This window comes from Octopus sinensis, linkage group LG1 (genome assembly GCF_006345805.1).
Source record: "Octopus sinensis linkage group LG1, ASM634580v1, whole genome shotgun sequence".
Taxonomy (NCBI): domain Eukaryota; kingdom Metazoa; phylum Mollusca; class Cephalopoda; order Octopoda; family Octopodidae; genus Octopus; species Octopus sinensis.
The window spans coordinates 66,649,543-66,677,247 of record NC_042997.1 but is presented as its reverse complement, the minus strand read 5'-3'; the positions used below and the strand labels follow the sequence as shown (position 1 = coordinate 66,677,247).

The 27,705-nt window shown below is 35.6% G+C and overlaps 1 protein-coding gene across 1 annotated transcript in view; it reads left to right on the top strand.

Moving 5' to 3' along the window:
* Window positions 1-27,705, top strand: part of LOC115211652 (beta-galactosidase) — a 103,633-nt gene that overhangs the window by 23,715 nt on the left and 52,213 nt on the right. The window contains exon 2 of the mRNA XM_029780290.2: window positions 3,139-3,305. Coding sequence (XP_029636150.1) covers window positions 3,139-3,305 — 167 coding nt within the window. The remainder of the gene's footprint in view (window positions 1-3,138; window positions 3,306-27,705) is intronic.

Below are 27,705 nucleotides of genomic sequence, written 5' to 3'. Positions count from 1 at the left end.
ATATACGTATGTATGGTGACATATAAAAGACCCTTTGCCAGTAGACACCTGCCAGAGACATATAGAAGGCACCTGTGTCAGTGACACACAAAAAGCACCTATACCAGTGACACATTAATGCACCCATTTTGGTGACATATAAAAGGCACCTGTACCAGTGACATGAAGAAGGTACTTGTTCTGGTGACATGTAAAAGGCACCCATGCTAATGACATGTGACAGGTACCCAGTACACTCTGTGGAGTAGTTGCTATTAAGAAGGGTATCCAGTTTTAGAAACTAAGTTGGTGCAGACTGGAATCTGGTGCAACTCTGGCTTGCCAGCACCAGTCAAACTGTCTTATCCATAGTAACATGAAAAACAGACACTAAATGATGATGATGATGATATATATAATATATATATATATATATATATATATATATATAATTATAATCGTGTATCGTTGGCGATTTTCTTTCTCCGTCTTCCCTTCCTTGGACTTTTCCTTTTTCTATGTTCCTGATAAAGAGCTCTGCTCGAAACGTTAAGTCCTCCTTCTTTCTTTCCTTCCCTGAGTATCCACTAACACTATACTTGTTCCACATCCTCGCGTTGTTGTGTTTTCTCTTTGTTTATGTTTGGAGTAACTATATATATAATTATATCTTTTACTTGTTTCAGTCATTAGACTGTAGCCATGCTGGGATACGACTTGGAATTTTTAGTTGAATGAATTAACTCCAGTACTTATTTTGTAGGCCTGATGCTTATTCTATTGGTTTCTTTTTGTCAAATCGTTAAGTTACAAGGAAGTAAACACATCAACACTAGTTGTCAAGTAGTGGTGGGACAAACACAGACACAAAAACAAACGCGCGCACACACACACACACAACAAAGCGGAAAACAGTTTTAAATATCTGAGTGAGAAGTAAGTGGTAACTGTACTACAGAGTAAACTCTGTTTCCAATGTGAATTGGCAGTCCTGATCAGGATGATGTTATTACCTTGTTTTAACCCTAGGAAAACATCATTTTCATTTGGCTGCCAACACACAACTGTGTCCTTATACCTTGAACAAAGTAGTAACATCATCCTAATCAGGACTGCCAGTTTATGTTGGCAAATACATTTTATTGTGTGTGTGTGTGTGTGTGTGTGTGTGTGTGTGTATATATGTATGTATATGTATGTATATATATGTATATATATGTATGTATATATATATGTATATATATGTGTGTATATATATGTATATATATGTATGTATATATATGTATATATATATATGTATATATATTTATGTATATGTATATATATATGTATATGTGTATATATATATATATGTATGTATATGTGTATAAATATATATATGTATGTATATGTGTGTATATATATATATGTATGTATATGTGTGTATGTGTATATATATATATTTATATATATACACCATAAATCCTCGAGTATAGCCTGCTCTTCAGTATAATATGCAGGGGATTTTTAGGGGACTGTACCTCTGAAAAACCTAAACTTTGTGTATAAGATGCACCCCTTCTCTAACTTGAGTCAAGGAGGTCTATATAACGTCCTAGGTTTGTAAAAACATATGGTAACGTTCTTTATTATTATTGTACATATAACATAATGCAAACGTGTAGCTTTTTTGTGCATTTTGTTTGCAGAAAATAAAGAAATAACAGTTATAACGTTTAATAAATGTTGCTTACTGTAAGTTATGGATTATGCTTTTATGGGTTCATTGCTTTCAGGCTTAGCTGAAGGTATTTTCGTGCCCGACATCACAAAATGCGTCTGAATAAACATTGCCGGACAGCAAATAGAGACACGGACATTGTTTAGAAAATAATTATCATTTTTAACCTTGTATATAGTACGCACTAGAGATTTTGACCTTTAAATTTTAGGAAAAAAATGCAGATTATACTCGAGGATTTACGGTATATATATATGTGATGGGTTACTTTCAGTTTCAGTTGACCAGCCAGCCGCTATATTAAAAGATACTTGTCAGTGTGGGAAGGCCTTTCGTTGCTAAAATATTCTTAGGAGAAATTTCTCCTAAGAAACAATATGTGTGGAAACTTATTGAGCGGTGAATGTTGTCATTAGATTGTAGGACACATGCATTTCTGTGCTCTTGCACATCGTCAGCTATGAATACGGAATCTGTCTTTCACAGTCCTATAAGAACAATAGTTTATATATATAAGAATATTAGATAGTATATTTGCTGAATTGTGTAAGGCATGGTTAAGCTGGAATAAACAAAACTAGAGTTGCAGAAAGCAGTGTTGAATAAAAAATGCACAAATACAGTCATTTTTAATATGTTGTGCCATAATGCAGAAACACATGTATCCTAAGATCTACGGATGTCATTCACAGCTCAGTGTGTTTTCACATGTATTGTCTATGAGGAATAATTTCTCTTGAGAATATTTCAATGGCAAAAGGTGGCTATCTGACAGAATCCTCATCACACTGGGCAAATGCTTAATGGCATTTAATCTGTCTTTACATTTTGAGTTCAGATATTGCTGAGGTCGACTTTGCCTTTTATCCATTTGGGGTGGATAAAATAAATACCAGTTGAGTGCTGGGGTCGATATGATTGACTTGCCCACTTCCTGGAATTGCTGGCCTTGTGCCAAAATTTGAAACCAATATTTCAACTGCAAAAGGTTTTTCTACATCCAAATGTACACAAATGCATTAAATATGAAAATAAGAAGCCATGCCTAAGCAGACATTGGAGCATTATACATTCCTCTGCCTTGTAGGATCTTGTTCAACTTTCCAACTCATGTCAGCTTGAAACACAGATGATGTTAAATAATGGTAATAACACACATGCACACATGTGTGCACATATGCACGCATACACACATGAACACACACACACATTGTACTAGGAATTACAGTCAAATCACCTTTGTTGTTTTAAATAAAGGGCATTTTATATAATGTACTCTTGGGTTACACTGTTTCTGAAAATAACCAAAGAAAAACTCGAAACAATGAACAGATAATCCAATTTGTTAAGTGTGAATCCAATCCTGATTTTCTAAAACTTGTTCTAAGTCCGTTCGTTAAATAAATGCTGATTATTCTTATTTATTTGTCTCGTTTTAGTCATCAAATCGTTCATTTACAATCGATTACGAGCACAACACCTTTGTTAAAGATGGCAAGCCATTTAGATATGTGTCTGGCAGTATGCATTACTTCCGTACACCTAACTACTATTGGCACGACAGATTGTCTAAAATGAAAGCTGCTGGTTTGAATGCCATTCAGACGTATGTAGAAACATATTTTTAAAATTCCTAACAATACTCTCCCTCCACCTCTCATCCTTACCCTGATACAAAAATGTGTCTGAAACAAAACCCCCCAAAAAAGTACACACACACACACACACACACAATAAAAATGCATTGTTTTTATTGTCATATTTGCCTTGTGTTGAATGTAAAATTTTGTTTTAGTGTTGCATGAATACAATGCTTTGATAAAGGAATATACCAGTAGCAATACTTTTAACCTTTGAAATGATTAAATGATTCTTTCTTTGAATGTAAATTTTGTGGAATTCGGAACATGTGATAAGATTTGGCTGATAAAACTGCAGTGAAAAATTAATTATGATGTGTATTTAATTGCCTGGGAAAATACAGAAGTTAAACTGAAACTAAATGTGCATTATAGGGAGTATAGTATGTGGTTATTTGCTGTTGGTCTAACTTAATTTGGAGATAGACCAAATATATATATGCACTTAAGATAGACCTTATGAGAGCTAAAGTGTTACAAATCTATTCAGCTTTGAATTGGGAGGGAAACTTACAATAATGATTATATGACGATCACTACTGACTCTACACAGACTCTACACAGTCTTCTGAGCTACAATAGAAAGCAGCTAAACCTCCCTCAAATCACACCCTTCTGTCTTAAAGAAGAATGGTTTTGGTAATTTGGTCTCGGATGCACTGTATTTGATTAAAAGATGTGATGGTCACAACTAGAAGGCTTTTGATCATAGACTAACAACAGTAGCAATAACATTGGCATTATCATTATTACTGTGATATTTGGTTTTTTCTCTGTGCTAATGTAGGTTAGATGGGTCTGCAATTTCTTAACTTCCAGTGCATCTTGATCCTATGTTACCTCACTTGTGAGAACCATGTGTATTCTTTATTGTGTATATCCTCTCCCATCACCTCATACATGGCCATTGCTAAGTGGGGGATACACTGGAGGGCACTGTTCTCCCTGTCTATTCAATGGTGCACCCTTAGATTTTCAGTGATTCACTTATTTCAAAACTCCACTTCAGCATTATTACAAATTAGTGCCCACTCAGAATATTTTGAAACACTCCAACATGCTAAAGTCTGGTGACAGGGCCTGATTTCATAGTACCACTTCACTCATTGTACCACTTCACTCATAGTACCTCTTCTACCATTATTGTAGTAACTCATTCATTCATTGGCCCAAACATATATTTATATCCTTCTTAACTCTACTCAAATGTGGAATGTGTAATATATATTCTTCAAGTACATAATAAATTGTAGCAAGTATAATTCAGCATTTAAATAATATAATAATATAATAATAATAATAATTGTGTACAGTGCTCAGGTGCACTACAACTCATCTAAAGTGTATATATAATCAGGTGTAGTTTTGGCGGATTTCGGAAAGCATGAGGGCCTTAAAGGATGCAGTGTCATGGCAGTCAACAACTGACGCAGGCAGTTTATTCCATGCTTCAGCAACTCTGAGCGTGAAAAAATGTTTCCGAAAGTCATGGGAGCTGTGTTGTTTTCTGACTTTGTAGGCATGTCACGTGTGTTAGACACATGGAGATCAAAAAGGTGTTCAGTGTTGTTGTTGGTGAGGTGGTTGATAACTTTGTGGGTGTTTACCAAGTCTGTCGCCAGACGCCGGAGCTTCAGTGAATCCATGCCCAGGGAAACAAGGCGCTCAGAATATGGTAGGTGTCTGATGGAGGGTATGTGTTTGGTTGCACGTCTCTGGACGTGGCAGAACTTTAATTCTAACTTCAAAGTCTTTTGCCCCCATCCTTGTATCAATAAAATGCATATCATCTAACTCTTTAGCATTTAAACTGGCCCTATCTAGCAAAAATATTCTACCTGTTTTATGTTTAAACTGGCCAGATCCAGTCTCTTGCACAAGCCTTACAATGTCATTCTAAGCCATGAGATAATGCATGATTAACTGAAAACAATGTGGACAAATATAAGCATTACATTTGACAGAGTAATCTGAATGCTAAAGAGTTAGTGTTTTGCATGTTAAGTTTGTGAGTTACCACCAATTATTTGATTAGTTATTCCTGAATTATGAGTTTTCTTTATTAGAATTTATTAGGGTTAACAGACATTACTTCTAAAAAGAAGTATGTGTGCATTTGGGAATTTAAAAAAAAATCCTTGTAATGTAGCAAAGATTACATCTAGGAAGCAATGCAAAGTTATGGCAAAGTTGGTTTTGAAGAAGAGAGAAAAGTTCTTGTTTATAGATTAGATAAAGATTGAAGAATTATTTTCTGTTACATTACTGCTGTTAGTATATAAACTAACACAGCATTGAACATGTTTGTTGATCTAAATACCAAAGCCTTTGTAATTATAAGAAGGATGTATGGAGCCCTAGTTTATTACTGATACTGAAGGGATGGACTGTCAACTGCTTAATATTTTGTTCTTGGTAAAAACAGAACACTAAACTAGAGAATATTATAACTTTTTCTAATCTAGACCATTATGTTCCAAAATGTAATACTTTATTTATAGCACAACTTTTAGGGTTATTCTACATCTGCTGTTATCAGGTGTATTAGCATTAATCATGTCATTAACATCTGTGCCTGTCTGCTGTTTGATAAGGAGACTAGGGTACTGATTGTGGGAGATCTGTTGAGATTAAGGAAAAATGAAGGTAGCATGATTTGTTGGGTATTACAAATCCAATAAATCATGTTTCTGACATTGTTGGTAGACACTAGCTGAATATTGAAGTCATTATGTACCTGCATGTAGGAAAGGTGACTGGTAGTATGGTCATATGATGGCTGGGTTAAGAAATGTGTGTTCATGGAAAGTCCTTCAGGCAGAGAAAGATTGAAGAAGACATGAGATGAGGTGGTTAGTTGTTAAAATTTCAGGTCAGGTTTCTGTGAAAAGAGAACAAGTAGCAGTAATATCTATGGTAGACCTATCCATCTTTACCAGCATGAAGAATGAATGTTATTGATAATGTATATTTTTACTCTCCCAAGATTTGTTTTTAGTGTTTATGATTATCAATATTTGTGGTGGTTTTTAAATTCTTTGTTATCAATGTCTTTTGATATTAAATTTCGTATCTCTTTAAGAAAAGTTTTACTTACGTCATTAAATGGTATCAAAATGTCATAATCTACTGGCATGTTGAAGCATTACTGAAGATTTATCAAATAGTTTATCTTGGGGTAGACACCATACTAGAGCTTATCATTCTTCATGCTATACCTATGAGAAGTTGTACCATTGAGCTTAGTACCATAAGCAGATAAAATACCTGTCAGTGAAATAGTGTCAATGCTGATGATTTTGTTTAACTCCAGGCCAGTCCAGATCAAGCAGATCTATGTCCAAAGATGTAGCCATAGTCATTTCATCATTTTATTGTAGCTATATAGAGGCTTCCTTAATCATGTGACTGTGCATTCCTTATGGACTGGAACAAATGATGGATATGAGCTGGTAATTTCTCATCCAGCCCATACCAGCATAGAAGCAGATGTAAAATAATGATAATGAATTCTTTAACTGGTAGGTCAACACCTTCTAGATCCAGCCTACTGCATCTGTCTTGGTATGTCATTATAGAGAGATTAAAGTGAGACCTAGTTATCTCAGTTTTTTGGGGATGCTGCCAGCTTTTTACAACACTTTTATGTTTAGAAGATGATACCATATTGCTGTTAATAATATTCATCAATTCAGTCATCTATTAATTGACTCTTTCTTTTCACTTCAGTTAGGCCTCATCCCTGTCCAAGAACTATATTTGATTTAATTGATTCTAGAATACATTTCTTGCTCATGTTTTTATGAAAATATACTAAAGGATATATGTTCAGAACATTTTTCATCTTGATGTAGATAGACATATCCAAAAGAAGGCTGTCTGACTGATTGAGAAAAATTCACTCACCAACATTCTACAATATCTGGCTGACATATATGTGCTGATACCTCTCTTTGCCCATTCTGTTGCTACTATATTGGCCTCTGTTCCCCTGAGCTAGCTAGTTGTATACCATCTTCTCTCAGCTCATTCATTTTCGTCTCCTCCCATATCTTTCTCTCCTTTTTGCACCACCCTCGCTATGTCTCAAATCTGCTAAACCTTGCACTCATTGTCTCCCAGATTTTAATTGTTCTTTGCAATTGTTAATCTAAAGGTGTTCAGAGTGACTGGTAACCATGTGTGCTTATTATTTCATAACAAATAGTATTTTGTGTATAGGGATATGGGATACTAGTTATATACTGTCGTCTGTTCACTTTATTTAAGCTGCAGGTAAATAAATAAATAAATTGGTAAATAAAAAATAGATAATAATAATAATGATGATGATTCTTTCTACTATATTCAGAAGGCCTGAAATTGTTGGGGAGGGGACCAATTGATTACATCGACTCCAATGCTCAACTGGTACTTATTTTCTTGACCCCCAAAAGGATGAAAGGCAAAGTTGACCTCGGCAGAATTTGAAGTCAGAACTTAAAGCTGGAAGAAATGCTGCTAAGTTTGCAAACAATTCTGCCAGCTCACTGCCTTAACAATGGTGATGATGATGATAATAATAATAATATGATAAATAAGATATAATAAAAACAAAAATACAAATATATATAAAAAATGAAAATAATAATAATCATAATCAATATAATCCCCCTTAAGCTACTTATTGGATTTTGAAATACTACTCTAATCTTGAATTATAATTGGCAAAATAGTTGCATTTGTATCATGGTTGATTTTGTTTTGAAGTACATGAGGCACATAAGTGTTTTATGTAGGTATGGATTAACAAATGGTTGAGGTAGGATTCTACCCCCCTGTTTTAAATATCCTTTTTCTTTTTTTTTTAATATCAAATAATTAATATGGAATTTTTGAATAGTTATAACTATTTACTCAAATATTATCTCAGAATTTTTGATGAATCAATTATCTGAGTTTTTGACCTTTAGGGTCTTAATACTTGTGTATATATTTGATGGACACTTGACATTTTAGTTGCAAATTAAATGGTCATTTACTTTTATAATCTTGGATTCTTTCTTCTCATTTATTAGTGGGGAAATATATTACTAAGTTAGAAGTCGTCATTATTACATCTACCAAAGGCAGAACTGTAAGCATTCTTGACAAAATGCTTTGTGGCATTTCATTCATCTTTACATTCTGAGTTTTCCCAAGAACAACTTTGCCTTTTACCTTTTTGGGGTCAATGAAATGAGTACCAGTTGTGCACTGGGTTTGATCTATTTGACTAGCCTGCTCCCCTAAAATATTTCAGGCCTTGAGCCTATTGTAGGAAGGATTATTACACCCAATACAACCAACTCCATAAACAATAGCTGGAATGTCTTTGGTCATAAGTCCAGTATATTGTTTCATAAAAGATCTCATGAAACATTTCTGGGGCTCCATGAAATAAGATGTTCTTTAACCCTTCAGCTTTTAGGTTACTCTTGTCAAGTGTAATACTTATTCTTTTACTTGTTTTAGTCATTTGACTGTGGCCATACTGGAGCACCACCTTAAGGGGTTTTAGTCAAAGAAATAGAACCCAGGACTTACTCTTTGTAAGCCTAGTACTTATTCTATTGATCTCTTTTGCTGAACTGGTAAGTTACAGGGATGTAAACGAACCAAGATCAGTTGTCAAGTGACGATTGGGTGGGGGTGGGGACAAACACAAACACACAAGTATATACATCTATAAGATGTGCTTCTTTCAGTTTCTGCCTACCAAATCCACTCACAAGGCTTTGGTTGGCCTAAGGCTATAGTAGAAGATACTTCCTCAAGGTGCCATGCTGTGGGACTGAACCCAGAATCATGTAGTTGGGAAGCAAGCTTCTTACTACACAGCCATGCCTGTGCCTATATTTATTCACATTATTTTGAATTAATCATGTATTATCTCATAGCTTCAAAATTTTTATGATGTAACTGTTTATTTTTAGAATGACATTGTAGGGTAAGTGTGAGAGACAGATCTGGACTGTTTGAACATAAAGCAGGTAGAATATTTGAGCCAGATATGGCTGGTTTAAATACTGAAGGGTTAATGAAATTTAATAAGAATATACTTTATAAAATAAACACCATTCACCATTTTGAAAGTAATAGATTATTATATACAAGGCTTCTGAATTACAGGTACAACTCACTTTTTCCAGCTGAGAGGACTGGAGGAGTACCATATAACAATGTGCTGCTGGTTTTTGAACTCACGATTGTGAGCCGAATACCCTAACTTCTAAGCCAAACACCAGTAGATACCAGCTGACAATTGTATAATCACCTGTTGTTACACTAACATACACAGATAATGACGTATGCACATACACACTCAAACACAGTCACATGTTACGTACACACACAGTCTATTCCTTTTATACATACACACATGCATACATATATAAGCACACACACATGTGCACAGATATCAGTTTTATATTTTTACACAAACATACACAAATAACAACTAACACCCCCCCCCCACCACACACACAGATATCAACAGACATTGTACATGCAGTCTGTGTGTTAAACATACAGATTCCAACGTACACATTCAGTTATTGTTTCACACACACACACAGATACCAGGAGACAATCAGCGTCATATTTTTCATTTATTTATTATTTATTGGGAGGCTAAAATCTTTGTAGGGCTATTTGAGGAAGGAGGAGGGTGTAGTGACTGTAGCAGACTGACACTTCAATCTTACCAGACCAATTTTATTCATATAGATATATTTTTTATATGAATGAATTCTCTTGCTAAAACAAGTTTTATTTCATTTAAGTGTTTTATTAAGATAAGGTTGGCAGTGGATGAAAGTTGTCCATAATATATTGGTGTATGTCTTTCATGACTTTTAGAAAACCATATAAGGCACAGGTGTGGCTGTGTAGTAAGAAGCTTGCTGCCCAACCACATGGTTCCAAGTTCAGTCTTACTGCATGGTACCTTGGGCAGGTGTCTTCTACTATAACCAGCCTTCTGAGTGGATTTGGTAGATGGAAGCTGAAAGAAGCCTGCTGTGTATATATATATATATATATATATATATATATATATATATATATATATATCTGTATGTGTAATTGTTTCTGTATTTGTCCCCTACCATCGCTTGACAAGTGTTGGTATATTTATGTCCCTGTAACTTAGCAGTTCAACAAAAGGAATCAATAGACTAAGTACCAGGCTTAAAGAAAAATAAGTTCTGCAGTCAATTCATTCAACTAAAAATTCTTCAAGGTGGTGCCCCAGCATGGCCACAGTCTAATGACTGAAACAAGTAAAAGGTGAAAGATAAAAGAATGAATTTTGTATCAAAGTAAGTTTGAGAACCGCTGGTCAAGTGGATCTGTGTTGAGCCGGAGCGAAACAACATCAATTCTCAATATATTTATCTTTAGATATTTTCCCATGTGTTTCATATTTCAGGAGAATGTCATAAAGATATTTAAGGAAATTTTGGCTTGTATGTGAAGTAGCTTGATTGACTACACTGAAGTTCTTGTGTTAGCTTTTATGGCAGTATGCATAACGTCCCATGAAAGCTGGAATATCTGAATTGCCAGATGAGTAAGGTGTTTTATTGGTGTTTAGCTCTTAAACAAGCAAACCTTTGATCAGAGGTATCTATTAATCAAGGATCCATTGGCATCATCTTGACATTTTTTTTTCCAGACAGTGTATTTCCAGGCTATAATATACCCTTCACTTTTAAGATGTTTGAGTGTTGTTTAGTTGCTGTTTCCAGTAGGCTGAGTGAGCACTAAGAAGCTCCTTTCTTGCTTCATTAGACAAAGATTAATGCCTTGTAGGCACACGGTATTTTGTTATGCAAACATAACATGCTACAAAGTATATTAAACATTTTTATAAGTCAACTAGCAGTATCGCCCGGCGTTGCTCGGGTTTGTAAGGGAAATAACTATATAAGCATTTTTAGAGAGTTATAGCAAAAAAATAGCAAAAAATGCATTAAAAATGGAAAAAATATGATGGTAAATTTTTTTTTAAATCGTTGACTCATCGTAGACATTTTTAGAGAGTTACTTCCCTTATATAATAGCGAAAAAATGCATTAAAATGGGAAAAAAACGATGGTAAATTTTTTTTTAAATCGTAGACTCATGTAGACGCTTTCTTAGCCATTTCTGTTTGGTTGCCTTCAAGCCATGAAGTCGTTGTTCTAAAAGAACACTGGTCTCCTTGACAACGCATTACGACGTTGATTTCCTTACACTCCCTTCCCCACAGGTGCAGGTGTGAGCGTGGACGCCAACTCCGCCGCCATCGACACACGAAAAATATGCATTAAAATGGAATAAAAAATGATGTAAATTATTTTTAAAATCGTAGACTCATCGTAGACGCGCGCTAATATTCAGACGGGCTCGATATGAATCACGACTATAAGCTACCCGAATTTGGTTAAACTGCACCGCAAAATGTGGGAGTAGTTAAGAATCTAAATCGAAGGGGACAGACACTCACACAACTACAGTTTTATATATATAGATATACATAGCGCAGTAGTGGTGAGATGTGACAGCAAAGAAAAGCATACATTCACTCTCTGCATGCAATTAGACTCGGAAAGTTCGTGAGGAACCCATTGACCCAATTTGCTGACTTTTCCGATAGCACACAGGTGTCAATGAATGGTTGAATGACCAAATCCAAGCTTCTCTGCTAGTTCCTCAACAGTTACGATGATATTTTGTTCCACCAGGGTTTTCAGGATGTCCTTGTCGAGTTCTACAGATCTTTCAGGATGAGGCTCGTCTTCTAGGCTGTAGTTTATGGCTCGGGATTTCTGGAACCACCATTGACACTGCCTTACGCTTATTGTCCAATCCCCATATACTGCATTAATATTTCTTGTACTTTGCACACATTTATATTCTGTTATTCTTTTATATGTTTCAGCCTTGGTTGTGGCCATGCTGGATCATGTGTGTGTGTGTGTGTGTGTGTGTGTCTATCTGTCTGTCTGTCTATGTATATATGTATATGTATGTGTGTGAACAATAATATTCAACAGATGTGTTGCAAAGTATCTGATTGTTCTCAAGCTTCAATACTGTGTGTGTATGTATGTGTGTGTGTATGTATGTGTGTGTGTGTATGTATGTATGTATGTATGTATGTATGTATGAGTGTGTTTACTTTATTACTAACACAAGCCACTACGGTTATTTAATGAAAGTCTTCCTCAAATCACTCTCTCTCTCGCTATTTTCACTCTTAGCTCTTAGCTTCCCATACATTTTACTCATGTATCTATCAGCGTCATAGACAGAATACTTTCAGTTTAGTCTTCCTCAAATCACTCTGTCGCTATTTACTTTCATTTTATTCGTTGCCCACTGTGTGTGTGCGTTTGCGTGTGGTGTAAACCAGACTAATAAAAGCATTTGACACACACACCAGAATGTGAGTTTTCTGTAAATTTTGCTTAATTGGAGTTTAAATTTTAAAAACTGGACCTGGCATGACGCGATGCATTGTACTCTTAAAAATGCTAGGTAAATTGTAATTGAAGAAATTCTATATTGTAGATTTGTATAACTCCCAAAGGGAGGCAGATAAAATCTGCCTTTTATAATAAGAGACTAGCAGTATCGCCCGGCGTTGCTCGGGTTTGTAAGGGAAAAACTATATAAGCATTTTTAGAGAGTTATAGCAAAAAAATAGCAAAAAATGCATTAAAAATGGAAAAAATATGATGGTAAATTTTTTTTTAAATCGTTGACTCATCGTAGACATTTTTAGAGAGTTACTTCCCTTATATAATAGCGAAAAAATGCATTAAAATGGAAAAAAACGATGGTAAATTTTTTTTTAAATCGTAGAGACTCATGTAGACGCTTTCTTAGCCATTTCTGTTTTGGTGTCTTCAAGCCATGAAGTCGTTGTTCTAAAAGAACACTGGTCTCCTTGACAACGCATTACGACGTTGATTTCCTTACACTCCCTTCCCCACAGGTGCAGGTGTGAGTGGACGCCAACTCCGCCGCCATCGACACAGAAAAATTATGCATTAAAATGGAATAAAAAATGATGTAAATTATTTTTAAAATCGTAGACTCATCGTAGACGCGCGCTAATATTCAGACGGGCTCGATATGAATCACGACTATAAGCTACCCGAATTTGGTTAAACTGTACCGCAAAATGTGGGAGTAGTTAGGAATCTAAATCAAAGGGGACAGACACTCACACAACTACAGTTTTATATATATAGATATACATAGCGCAGTAGTGGTGAGATATGACAGCAAAGAAAAGCATACATTCACTCTCTGCATGCAATTAGACTCGGAAAGTTCGTGAGGAACCCATTGACCCAATTTGCTGACTTTTCCGATAGCACACAGGGTCAATGAATGGTTGAATGACCAAATCCAAGCTTCTCTGCTAGTTCCTCAACAGTTACGATGATATTTTGTTCCACCAGGGTTTTCAGGATGTCCTTGTCGAGTTCTACAGATCTTTCAGGATGAGGCTCGTCTTCTAGGCTGTAGTTTATGGCTCGGGATTTCTGGAACCCCCATTGACACTGCCTTACGCTTATTGTCCAATCCCCATATACTGCATTAATATTTCTTGTACTTTGCACACATTTATATTCTGTTATTTTTATATGTTTCAGCCTTGAGGTTGTGGCCATGCTGGATCATGTGTGTGGGTGTGTGTGTGGTGTCTATCTGTCTGTCTGTCTGTATGTTATATGTATATGTATGTGTGTGAACAATAATATTTTCAACAGATGTGTTGCAAATGTATCTGATTGTTCTCAAGCTTCAATACTGTGTGTGTGTGTATGTGTGTGTGTATGTATGTATGTATATGTATGTATGTAATTATGTATGTATGTATGTATGTGTGTATGTATGTATGTGTGTGTGTATGTATGTGTGTGGGTATGTGTGTGTGTGTGTGTATGTATGTATGTATGTATGTATGTATGTATGTATGTATGTATGTATGTATGAGTGTATGTTTACTTTATTACTAATTACTCTCTTCCAAGAACATTTTCACTCACTCTTAGCTCTTAGCTTCCCATACATTTTACTCATGTATCTATCAGCGTCATAGACAGAATACTTTCACTTTAGTCTTCCTCAAATCACTGTCGCTATTTTATTCGTTGCCCACTGTGTGTGTGCATTTGCGTGTGGTGTAAACCAGACTAATAAAAGCATTTGACACACACACACCAGAATGTGAGTTTTCTGTAAATTTTGCTTAATTGGAGTTTAAATTTTAAAAACTGGACCTGGCATGACGCGATGCATTGTACTCTTAAAAATTCTAGGTAAATTGTAATTGAAGAAATCCTATATTGTAGATTTGTATAACTCCCAAAGGGAGGCAGATAAAATCTGCCTTTTATAATAAGAGATACCATGTACTTCTGTGTTAGCAGTGCGCTTAAATCATGTGTTAAGATCATCTCTACAGGTTTTTTAAAGAAATTACAGCCAGCACTGATTTTATTATGCCTTGGATACAAAACATCATAACAAAATCAGTGCTGGCTATAATTTCTATAGAAAATTTGTAGAGATGACCTTAACACATGATTAGGCAAAGCGGTTTACACTAAATGTTCGGTTGATTACATCACTGTCATGAGACAATAAGGACAGAAATGATCAGATTTATCTCTGTAGATATTAACAGTATGAGTTCTTTACAATAGTGTATCTTTTCATTCTGCTACAGTGCTCTTTTCCTTTATTTTAAAACGAACATATTTTAGTACCTGATGTAAATATGTTATGCCAAGTCTTTCTTGGAATACATCTGTTTCGAGTATTCTCAATTACTGTTTTACTGATTCAAATAACATTTTCAGCCAGATTGTGATCTGTGAAGCAATGAGAAAACTTTTAAATATTTGCTTTTTATGCTCAGTGCAGCTGTTACATGAGCAAGTCTCAACATGGTCACTTAACCTGCAGCCAAATTCTCTCAACACATACCTTATTTCCTTAAAAAAGAAAAGGACATGTGTGACAAAATAGGAAGTACATGCAACAGTATCTAAGAAAGCATAATAAAGTTGATGGTCATTTCTGGAATATCTTTTGATCATAGGTTTGTTTTCTCAAAGCTGATCTTCATAGAGCAGATCTATGCAAATTACACATGCACACACAAATGTATCATTTAATGGCGAAGATTCAGTTGTTTAATCAACTGAATGATTTGTTCCTGAGTAAACATGTAAGAGGCTGAGCATTCCTTTGAAATGTGTATCCGTAACATAATTCTCAGGCAAGGTCAGCATCGCACAGTGTGTATGACAAGGCTTTTGAGATGCTTATAGCATCATCTATTCTGTTGCAAACATTCAGTGTTATAGTATTACAGACACAATCCACCTAACAAGCTTCCATATTGTTTCTGTGTACCCAATTCCATTCAACATATGGGCTAACTCAAGGCTTAAGAAAATATTTCTTCAAGGTGCCATGCACTCGGATTGAACCTAGGACCGCATGGTTGTGAAGCAAACTTCTTAAACATTCAGTCATACTGCTCCTCTTATAAATTAAATATATATATTCCCCATCCTCTCTATGTCTCCTTCTACCTCCCTTTTAATGCCTTTGGCTATCCTTAAGAACAAGGCTCAAAGTATTATAAAAAGCGTGATGATTATTTACTCTGAGATTAACATCTCACCAATTTGCTATTAATGACATAGTTTTATGGTATTAACATCTCCCACACCTCTTTTTTCTAGACCTGAGAATGATTTATTATTGCTTTTGTGTTGGTGATGTGTGTCTCTATGCTGCATATGTTTTTATTTACATGTTTTCTTTGCACAAAGAAAGGCCTTGAATATTGTTCGAGAAGAGTGATATGTTCTGACATTCATATCTTGCCCCAATACTATGAATAGTGACTTATACACCCAGTATGCTTCCAATTCAAAAACCTCCATATTGTCATTATCAAATTATAATACTTTACATTTTGAGTTCAGATCTCTCCAGGGTGGACTTTGTATTTCATTTTTCTGGGATAATGAAAGTATACACTCTCAAATAATTGGGTTAGTCAAATTAGCTACACTCTTTCTCCTAATTTTATTTTATTTATTTCAGTTATTTTGGATTTTATAGGGAAGTATGTGACCTGTTGATTTAAGTGCATTTTTAATGCATTTTATGATGAAACTCTTGATGTGTAATGTTTAAGATTTCTTTCATAGCTTTTTGCTATGATTTCAGTGATAGATCCAGTCCATTACCTTTTGAAGTGCTTTTAGTATAGTCCACTCTGTTGCAAACATTCAGAATTGTTTTCTAGTCTGAAAATGATATGATATTTTGATGTACTGCTTCTTACTAAAGCAGCACTTGAAAATCTATTTCTTCTCCAGCATCAGTTTAGGAGCTTTGTAAAAGTCAATGGTACTTCCATAATTGCTCACACCATTAGAACAAATGTATTTTTCATCTTGAATAATTACAGAACTTTTCTTGTATGATTTTGATCTGCACTGTATATGTTAAATCATCCTCTACCACATAAATTACATTGTCATCCCCTGTATGCATTACATTGACCTATATGTAGTTGAAGGATCTCTGTAACCAGCAGAGGCATCTGCCGAGGGATTAAGTCTTTTATACATCCAATTTTCAGCTGTTGTTTCATATACGAGAGCTGGAGATAACTTAATTTATACCTGATTATATGTGAATTATTTTATAAATCTCAAAACTGATTATTCGTATTGATTAAAATTGCACTTTGAGTTTAGGCAGTTTTTTGCATGAGAAACTTGGAAAATCACGGACAAGATGGTTTAGAGGATGAATACAATCTCCTGCAAGAGATTATCGTAGAATCAAGAGGGAGACTTGCAGGACATGTTTTCTGGTTGCCAGGAGAATAAATACCCAAAACAGCTAGCTATACAATGGGTACCACCAGAGGGGTGAAGAAAGAGAAACTCAAGAAGACAAGGTATGCCTCCTTCAAAGAAGGCCTGAAGCAGCTTATCATCACCTGGAAAGATGCAGGCATTTAAGCTCAAAACTAGAATTATTGGAGATATCTTGTGGACCAATATACAGGTCAATTGTATAGGAGGGACTAAGACCAAGACTCTATTTTCAGAGACCTGGATGTTGAGGTCATATGCTAAATTAATCATTATCACATGAGTACATTTAGTTGATAAAACAATTGACCAGTTATGATTGCCATATGTGGTTGAAGACTAAAATGTCGGTGTGTTTGGTTAACATGCCTTCAGCAAAAGCTGTTCTAGTTTTGCCTAACTTCTATGTACGTTGTTCTTTCAGACACAAACAATTTTATTACATCTCATAATGACAACTACAAAGAATGTAGAGCAGGTTTGAAGGGCAAAAATACTGACTTTATCACTGAGACCTCAACAACAAAGATGGTAATTGATTTTCATGATGTACAATCATGCATGCAGTACTGCTCGGTAAACAAGTGCCAAAATTGGTTATCACTGTAGTTATCAGTACTTCTGGCATCGTCAGTAATAACATAACTAAAATTTGAAAAACAAAACAATATCTGGAGATTTTCTATTCATGGGATTTGCAAGACTTATCTGGGAACAAGGAATTTTTTTTTTATCAGTTTGTGATAATTTTAGGTTGTGTCCTCCACTTGTCATACAAATATCTGAAACATTATCTTATTGATTATCTTCTGATGAGTAATAAAATTTAAAACTAACTTTGGAAGAGTTTTAATCAATAATCAAGAGGGATGAATTTAACTTCTGTAAAAAGTATGGCAAAGAGTGATACAGAAAAGAATAAAAGAAGAGATAGGGAGAGAGAGAGAAAGAGAGAGGCAGGGAGAGAGATTTATAAATGTCAACAGGTGAGAGGGGAGGATTAATAAAAAAGTGATGGATATATGTCTGTGTGTGTGTATGTATATACGTATATGTATATGTATGTGTGTGTGTGTGTGTTTATATATATATATATATATATTGTGTGTGTGTGTTTGAATAGAAGCTGTCTCTTGGGCAAATGCTGACATTCAGATCGGTGTGGTCATTGTCAAGTTTACATTGTTTCCAGAGATGGACTGCACTGAGAAGAGAATTATTGTGCAAGAAGCTATACCACAAATAAATTAATGGGACCACATGCGGTAATAATGAGGATAAGTCGATCCAGTTATTTGTGCATGATGCATGGCATCTGTGAGGAAAGACATTTTCACAATAAGAGCTGCATTTGTCTACCATATATGGATGCCATCAGTTGTTCTGCTATTCTGAGTAATTAGCTACAATCGATCTATTTGCTTTGTAATTAGTGAGCATCAGCTACTCTATATCTGCACACAAATTGGTTTGCAATGACTATAACGTCACACTACATATTCAAGTTAGCAAGAATTCTATTGTTACATTGCTTAGCTAGTTAGCAACCATTTATTGTCTAGCACTGTATATTTAGCTATCAGCATGAATACTGCATGATTAGTCAGCAACAAATGCTTTTCTAACATTGCATTATCATTGCAAACTGCTGTTGTTGAATACTACATTTGCAACAACAAACAAGTTAGCAACAACTGTTGCAGAGTGCTTGAATTAACTGTGAAGATCTTAATGTAAATAACATTTGCGTTAAGGCTGTGAATTGGCAGTTGTTAGAGTAGGGTGTTGACATTTATTCTGGCTCTCTGTTGGAAGTTCAAGTTCTGCTTAGGTCAACATTGTTTTTCATTCTTTCAGGATCAGTAAATAAAATACCAGTCCGGAGTGGTGTACAGGTAGAATTATTACTGAGTTAGTTGAAATGTCTTGGAGTATCCGTTCTAGCTCATTGCCTTCTGAGTTCAAATTCCACCTAGGTGCTGATGGCTCTGGCATATCATCTAGTCATAGAAACACTCCACTCATCCTGCAATTGGCCTGCATGGACATGTTATATATGCTGACAATGACATGCTGAGGCTTTCATCCAGCTGTGGGTAAAAAATAGCTGAATGGAATAAATATTAGTATATATGCACCAATGTGAGACCAACAGAAAGGATCATCTCTCTCACTCTCATACATATATCTCATTTATATTATTTTTCTTTTTGATATATATATATATATATATATATATATATATATATATATATATATACGTTCTTCTAGTTGCTAGATATACATATATATACACACAAGCATGGCTGTGTGGTAAGAAGTTTGCTTTACATGGTTTCTGGTTTAGTCCCACTGCATGGCACCTCAGACAAGTGTCTTCTACTATAGCCCTGAGGTAAAGCCTTGTGAGTAGATTGGTAGTCAGAAACTGAAAGCAGCCTGCCATGTATGTGTGTGTGTGTGTGTGTGTCTTTGCATTTGTATTTGTCCTTTGCAACTACCTGACAACTGATGTTGGTTTGTTTACATCCCTGTAACATAGCAGTTCAGCAAAAAGACACTGATAAAATAAATACAAGGCTTTAAAAAATAGGTACTGGGGTTGATTTGTTTAACTAAACCTTCAAGGTGGTTCCTCAGTGTGGATGCAGTCCAATAACTGAAACTAGTAAAAGATAAAAGATGTATATATATATACATACATATACATATGCACATACATTCACGCACAGACACATTCACACACACACACACACATATATATGTATGTGTAGTTTATCTATTATCTTAAAAAGATAACCCTAACAGATTCTAGATTTGGCGACAGATCCTAGATTTCACTATGTCCAGCTTATTTTTCAGGCATAATATGCCATTGATGGCATTATTTAATATGCCCTTCCTTTTTAAGGTGATGACTGTGCATTTGATGGATATTTAGTTGCTATTTCTTATAGTTCAGTTGACTGCCCAGTAAATTCCTCCTTAATTTGCTGCTCAAGATGTTTCCTTATCTCAAGCAACAGTGAACTGCCAACGTGTTAAACTCTGTATATTTCTGACTTATTTAACCTTTTGCAAACCATATTCATAGAAACAGACACATTGCCTGTTTATTTCAGTCAATTTCCAAAATAATCAAGATTTTGGAAGCACTTAGTGAATGTATACCAAATCCTTGTTTACTAGTGTAATATAGTAACATCTGGAACAGAACAAGTTCTTACTGAAAACTCTGATAAAATTTTTGGCTGAAGATATATTTAATTATAGAATATATTTTTAATTTAAAAGCATATTCTGTAAAGTAGTCTCGAGTAGTTTGTTAATATACAGTCATACTCAGTATGTTATTGCTATTATTCAGGATAGCTTTGATTATGCAGTTCTATGATTAAAAGCTTTCCAACTGTAATAATTATTTTTTCCTTTTTATCTTTTCTGATATATGTTTCTATTCATTATCTAGTGTGTGCTTCCATTTGAAAGGAAACATGGCCAAGTGGTTAGGATTTCAGTTCCTAGACTGAGTGGTGAGTTGTGTTCTTGAGCAAAACACTCCATCTCACATTGCTCTGCAGTTACTTTAACACCTGATGTGTGGTACACCGTGCAACTGTTCAGGCAACATCGATTTTATGGAGGGAGTGAACTAATGTAAGGCACATACATTTGATCACTAGAAACAAACCATTTGTGCAGGTCACTTGGAAAAGGCTGAACACTGGTATGTCATCTTTGATGAGTGTTCATCATTTCCATTTTGTAAGATAGTAAGGAATGAAATGGCTACAATTTTTAGTAGATAAAAAACTCTGTAGAGTCTCCTTTGTTGACTCTTCACAAGCAGTATTGAGTAGTTTGGTATATAAGCTGTTCATTGGTGCTATTATTGGGGTTATGAATAGCCCAGTCACTGGTTACTATTTCTACTTTAGTTAGGGTAGTGAGCTGGCAGAATCATTAGCATGTTGGGCAAAAGGCTTAGTGGTATTTCATTCATCTTAACATTCTGAGTTCAAATTCTGCCAAGGTTGACTTTTCCTTTTATCCTTTCAGGTTTGATAAAATAAGTACCAGTTGATTTCTGAGGATGATGTAATTGACTTGTTCTCTCCCTCAAAATTGCTGGCCTTGTGCCAAAAATAGAAACCAATATTTTTATTTTAGTTTATAACAAAAAACATTTTTTATTTCCATTAAAAAAATCTTGCTCAGTGGAGAGTGTATAATTTGTGCAGTGCAGTGTATCATGAAATATAAGCACTGAAGATTCTATCCCAACACAAGCTAGAGTATGATCTGCTCTATGAAATGTAAATCTGAAGAAAATAACATAAGACTGAGAAGCAATTATTATTTTTTTTTTATTTTTAAGAAAGATAATTATAAAAGGACTGGAAGTGTAAGCATAGGGAACAGTAGTGGGATTGAAGTTGATGGTAATTAAGGGAACAAATGAAGGGTACTTAAGAAGGATGGGAATAAATCAACTGCTATCAAGCCTTCCTACAGTAGGAAGACTCATGTTTTAAGATTCACTGTTGGAGTCCACTCACAAGGCTTTGGTTGGTCTGGAGCCATAGTACAAGACAGTTGCCCAAGACATCACACAGTGGGACTGAACCCAGAACCATGTTGTTGGGGAGCAAACTTCTTTCTACACAGCCATGGCTGTGTCTATGTATGTATATTATATATGTGTATGTATGTATATATTATATATATATATATATATATGTGTGTGTGTGTGTGTGTGTGTATGTATGTATGTATGTATGTACAAATAATTTATAAACAAATATTTAGAAAATAGGGGTTGTTGACATTAACAAAATATTTCATCACTGAATATTTCATAAGTTTGGAATATTAGAGAGAAATGTTTGGATAGAAACAGTGATGGAAGTGCAAGAGTACATAAGAGACAACATTTCCTACTTTTTCAGCTCACTAGGGGTGAGAAAGGGAGGAGACTTATAGTATTTCCAAACCTCAGCCTCACAGACCTAAGCCTATCATTAGTTTCAAAAACCCATTTCTATCACTGGATATAAAATGATATATCTGAAATAAAATATTGACCAACAATAACAACAACAATAATAATCCTTTCTACTATTGACACAAGGCCTGAAATATTGTTGGAGCAAACTAGTCAATTATATCAACTGGTACATATTTTATTGATCCCCAAAGGATAAAAGATAAAGTTGACTTCATCAGAATTTGAATTCAGAATGCTGATAAGTGTTTTGTCTGGAATACTAACAATTCTGCCAGCTGACTACCTTAATAATAGTAATAATAATCCTTTCTGCGAAAGGCACAAGGCCTGAAATTTTTGGGGATGGGCCTAGTTGATCACATTGATCCCAGTGTCTCACTGGTATTAGGTTGTTCCGTAAATAATGGCCGCTCTAAGTGTTGTGTTTTGAAACACAATTTTATCATAGTATTTTAATTATATCATAGGTGAATTTCAACATACTTAATAATTGATGTATGCTCTTTAATAATTTTCTTGAAGCATAGGTGCCCTTAAATATGAACATGACAAAAAAGTACGTTATTTACATTTGATGGATATTTGTCCTCATCTTGTTTGTTGTTAACACAATGTTTCAGCTGATATATTATCCAGCCTTCATCAGGTGTCTTGGGGAACAAATGAAGGGTACTTTAAGAAGGATGGGAATAAATCAACTGCTATCAAGGTTAATATATATAGTACAAAGCTTCATGTTTTAAGATTCACTGTTGGAGTCCTCTCACAAGGCTCAGGTTGGTCTGGAGCCATAGTGCAAGACAGTTGCCCAAGCTGTCACACAGTGGACCTCTCCAAAAAGATACAAAAGATATGTAGCCTATATTACATCAGGACAGTATTCAAGACTAATACAACACTTCACATATATCTCCTTCAAGTAAAACCACCAATAGAAGAGAATATGACCAAAGGCAGTATGTACTCCATCCCATGCAGCTGTGGTAGGTTATACAAAGGTGAAACATGCCACCCCTTCAAAATGAGGGACATCGCAATGCTGTGACACGAGGAGATATTGATAAATCGGGTATAGCTGATCATGTAAGAGAAAATGGATACCACCTCCCCCTGTGGGTTGAAGTTAAAATAATAGACAAGGAACACCACTGGAAAATACAAAAACTAAAAGAAGCAGCACATATGCTCGGACATAATAACCTCCTAAACAGACTGAGTGCAGATATGAGTAGCATATGGGAACTGGTATTAAAGAAGGATAGGAAAATATTAGATTTATAAGCACTAAAATTCACTCCGTAATTGCCCATGGGAATATGGCGTAGTGGTTAAGAGCGTAGGCTACTAACCCCAAGATTCCAAGTTCAATTCAGTGACCTGAATAATAATAATAATAACAACAACATTGAAAAATACCCAGGTTTGAAATTTCCCCAGGATTAAGGCTAGAGAGTATATTAAAATGCAGTCTTTACAATGAACAATTGTTGAACAAAACCCACATCAGAGAAATGTCTCATGCACTTGGTGTCATACAATAAGCTCATCGAAAATCAAAACATTCAGTGTTTTAAACACCAATGATCCTTTTCTTGATTGAATAGTTACTTGTGACGAAAAGTGGATCCTTTATGATAACTGCAAATGATCAGGTCAATGGTTTGATTGTGATGAGTCCTCCAGACATTTCCCAAAGCTAAAGTTGCATAAAAGATTATGGTGATTATGGGGTGCAATTGGTGCTGTCCATTACAGCTTTCTGGAAGCTAATCAGAACATTACTGCATTGGTGAATCAGCGTGGCCCAATTCAGCTCCATGATAATAGAACAAGGTGAATTGCTTCTTTTCAAGGCCAAGGTCAGCGCTCTCATTGATCACTGGTAGTAGTAAACAGATTTGACCTCTGCTGACCCAAAAGGTGTGAGGCTTCTTTTGTCTCTTTATCAGAGAGGAATGTCCATTAACTTCCTCACCATCTGTGGAATCTATTTACAGACCTGTAGCATTTGGTCTATTGACCAAACTGCTACTCTTCCTCCTACTATTCCCTTCAACACTCAAATATTAATGATTATCTCATGTACAAGGCAAAAGTTGAAACTAAACAACATTTAATAATAGCTTTTAATAAGAAATGGAAATAGTAGTAGTAGTAGTAGTAGTAATGGTGGTGATAATAGTAATAATAAGTGTTAACTGCAAACGTAAACAGACTGCATATGAAAAGAAAGAATGGTGGCAGATGACTGATTAGTATAGACCATTGTAGAAGGAGTGAAAGGAGAACGCTTGCCAAGTATTTAATAAATAGTGACGAAGATCTGCTGCAATATACCGGGACCTATATTATTATTGATATTTTTAAATGCTATAGGTAGAATGATGTTGGTAATGCTAATCACTTTGGTTATGGAGGCAACACACCTCAAGCATGTTATTTATATATATGTGTATGTACATATATGTGTATGTACATATATGTGCACGTGTGTATACAAATAAAGAGAGGAAGAGAGAGATAACAACTCTCGCGGGAACCCCTCGAATGACTCATGAAATCATGAAGCAACACAACAAGGAAAGAATTAACGGCATGAATGAAGCTATAGCTGATCATGGTGAAGGTTTCCCAAATTGCATGTCCAACACCACCCACATCAAGGGCAGATCACATACACGGTGTGCAGAAAAACAAACATAAGAGGACAAAGGAAGAGTATGATACATTTATTGAAAGCTGGAAAGAAGTCATGGAGTAGGCCAATGTACCTTGAAATTTTGGATGGAAAAGGACATGTGTCCAGTGTCAGAAAATAAACTAATGAACCAAATGAGTGATTAGGAGGAAGGGTTACTTAAGTGGAGTACAAATATCTTGGATTAGTGAGAGTCTGAGAGACCCTGCAGATGGGCTACAAAGGATGGTCGGAGTTGAAAGCAAGGAGAAGAATAGACTGGAGGAACAGGGAAATGGTGATGGGGCTGTTAAGGATGAGGAATAGGAATGTTATTACAGTGAACCCTGATACTGTGGTTGGTCGACATGCAGGGGAAAAGAACCAACTAGATATTGAATTGCTTGAAATTCAAAGACGGATGACTCACCGACTTGATGAATGCTCCAGAAGAAAAAATCCCTATGAATATGAGAAGTGTAAATAAGAGTATCATAAATAAAGTAACACAAAAGATAAATACTGTCATACCATACATCCAGATGGAGGACATAGCACAAACAAGGAATCTTGTCCGAGCTATTGCACTACTTGTTGAGGAGAAATTACATCTGAAAACAAAAAATGGTGGAGCAAAAGAACCGTGGAGGAAACGACACATTGAAAAGGACATAATGCAGGCAAGGCAAGATCTAGGACAGATTGAGCAATGGTTAAGAGGAAACTGGAATAATAGGAAAAAGACAAACTGAGAAAAATTAGAGAAGAAATATAAAATACGGAAGAACGGGTTTGATGCAGTAATAAAGTAGTTAAAACAGAGGATCATGGCAAAAAGCCAGAAGATCAGAAAGTTTGTGAACAGAAAGAAGCAGTTTGAGAACAGATTGTTCAAAAATAATCCAAAGCAATTATTCCAAACATTAGGAGACAATGGGGAAAATGTTACTCCTGATGTAACTCAAGCCAAGGAGTTCTGGAGCAGATTATGGGGAAACAATGTGGTGCATAAAAGGAAAGAAACAAAGGAATATTGTCATAAGCACGGGTGATGTGAAACAAGTGGGTAAAGTGCCTAATTGGAAAGCACCCAGACCAGTCGGGATACATGGCTTCTAGCTGAAGAGATGCCATGCGGTGCATGAAAGACTAGCAGCCCAATTGAATGAGTGTGTCCAGGAAGGTACAGTCCCTGTGTGTATGGTGACTGGGAGGACACCACTTGTAATGAAAGACAGAAGAAAGGGAAATACTGTGGGAAAGTACTGTTCCATAGCATGCTAAACATAATCTGGAAGATACTCACTGGAATATGTGTGGCAAAGACATACACTTTCCTGGCGCAGGAAGAAATACTACCAAGAGTACTAGAAGGATGTAGGAAGAGTTCTCGGGGTACCAAGGATCACCTGGTCATTGATAAAACAGTTTTGAAGCATTATAAAAAACATCATACAAACATGGCTTGGATTGACTTTAAGAAGGCATATGATATGATGCCTCTTTCTTGGATCGTTGAATGCCTGCAGATGTTTGATGTTGCTGACAACATCACAAATTTTCTGATATATAGCATGAAAGAGTGGAAAACCAAATTGTACTCAAGTAATGTATTCCTTGGAGAAGTTAATATTAAAAGGGGTATCTTCCAAGGTGACTCGTTTTCTCCGTTACTATTTGTAATTTCACTAATACCCATAACAATGACACTTGGGAAAGTTAAGATTCGTTACCGATGTGGGAAGAAAGGCCCATCATGAACCATCTTCTGTTTATGGGTGACCTGAAATTGTTTGGGAAATCTGAAAAACAGATAGATTCCTTAACCAAAACAGTCCAGAAGTGTGGTAGGGACATTGGTATGGAATTTGGGATTACCAAATGCTCAGTACTTAATATGAAATGAGAGAAGAAAGCAGCCTGCAGAGGATTGCGGTTATCATCAGGATAGACCATGGATGAACCTGATGGTAGTGGGTATAGATATTTAGGGATTTTGGAGTTGGATGACATTCTACACAGAAAAATGAAAGTCAAGGTCAGCAAGGCATATCAAAAAAGGGTGAAGATGGTGTTGAAATCCAACCTGAATGCAAAAAAATTGATTACTGCAATGAATATTTGGGCAGTTGCGGTGGTCAGATACAGTGCGTCCATCCTCAAATGGACTAAGGAGGAAATATCAAGACTGGATAGCAGGATGAGAAAGTTGATGATGCTGCATTGGGTCCTACACACTAAAGCAAACGTAAACAGACTATATGAAAAGAAAGAATGGTGGCAGAGGACTAATTCGTATAGAGCTTTGTATAAGGAGTGAAAAGAGAACGCTTGCTGAGTATTTGATAAATAGTGATGAAGACTTGCTGCAATATGCTGCGAAAGATATGCATGTAAATGCAGATGAAATGATGGGCAAGGAAGAGTTTAACTAAAGAGCTGAGGAGAAGAGAAAAGAAGACCTTCTTGAAATGAGAATGCATAGACAGTTTGAAAGGAATATACAAGGCGTTAAGGATAATACAGCATCATGGGTATGGCTTGAGCGAGGTGATTTGAAGCATACCACCAAAAGCCTGATCATTGCTGCACAAGACCAGGCTCTCGCTACCAATTCAGAGAAGTATAACATCTATAAAACTTCTGACACCCAGAAACTCTGACTCTGTGGAAAGAGTGTAGAAAATGTGACCTACTTGGTAAGTGGATGTGAAAGCCTTGCACAAAAAGAATACAAGCACTGCCACGATAAA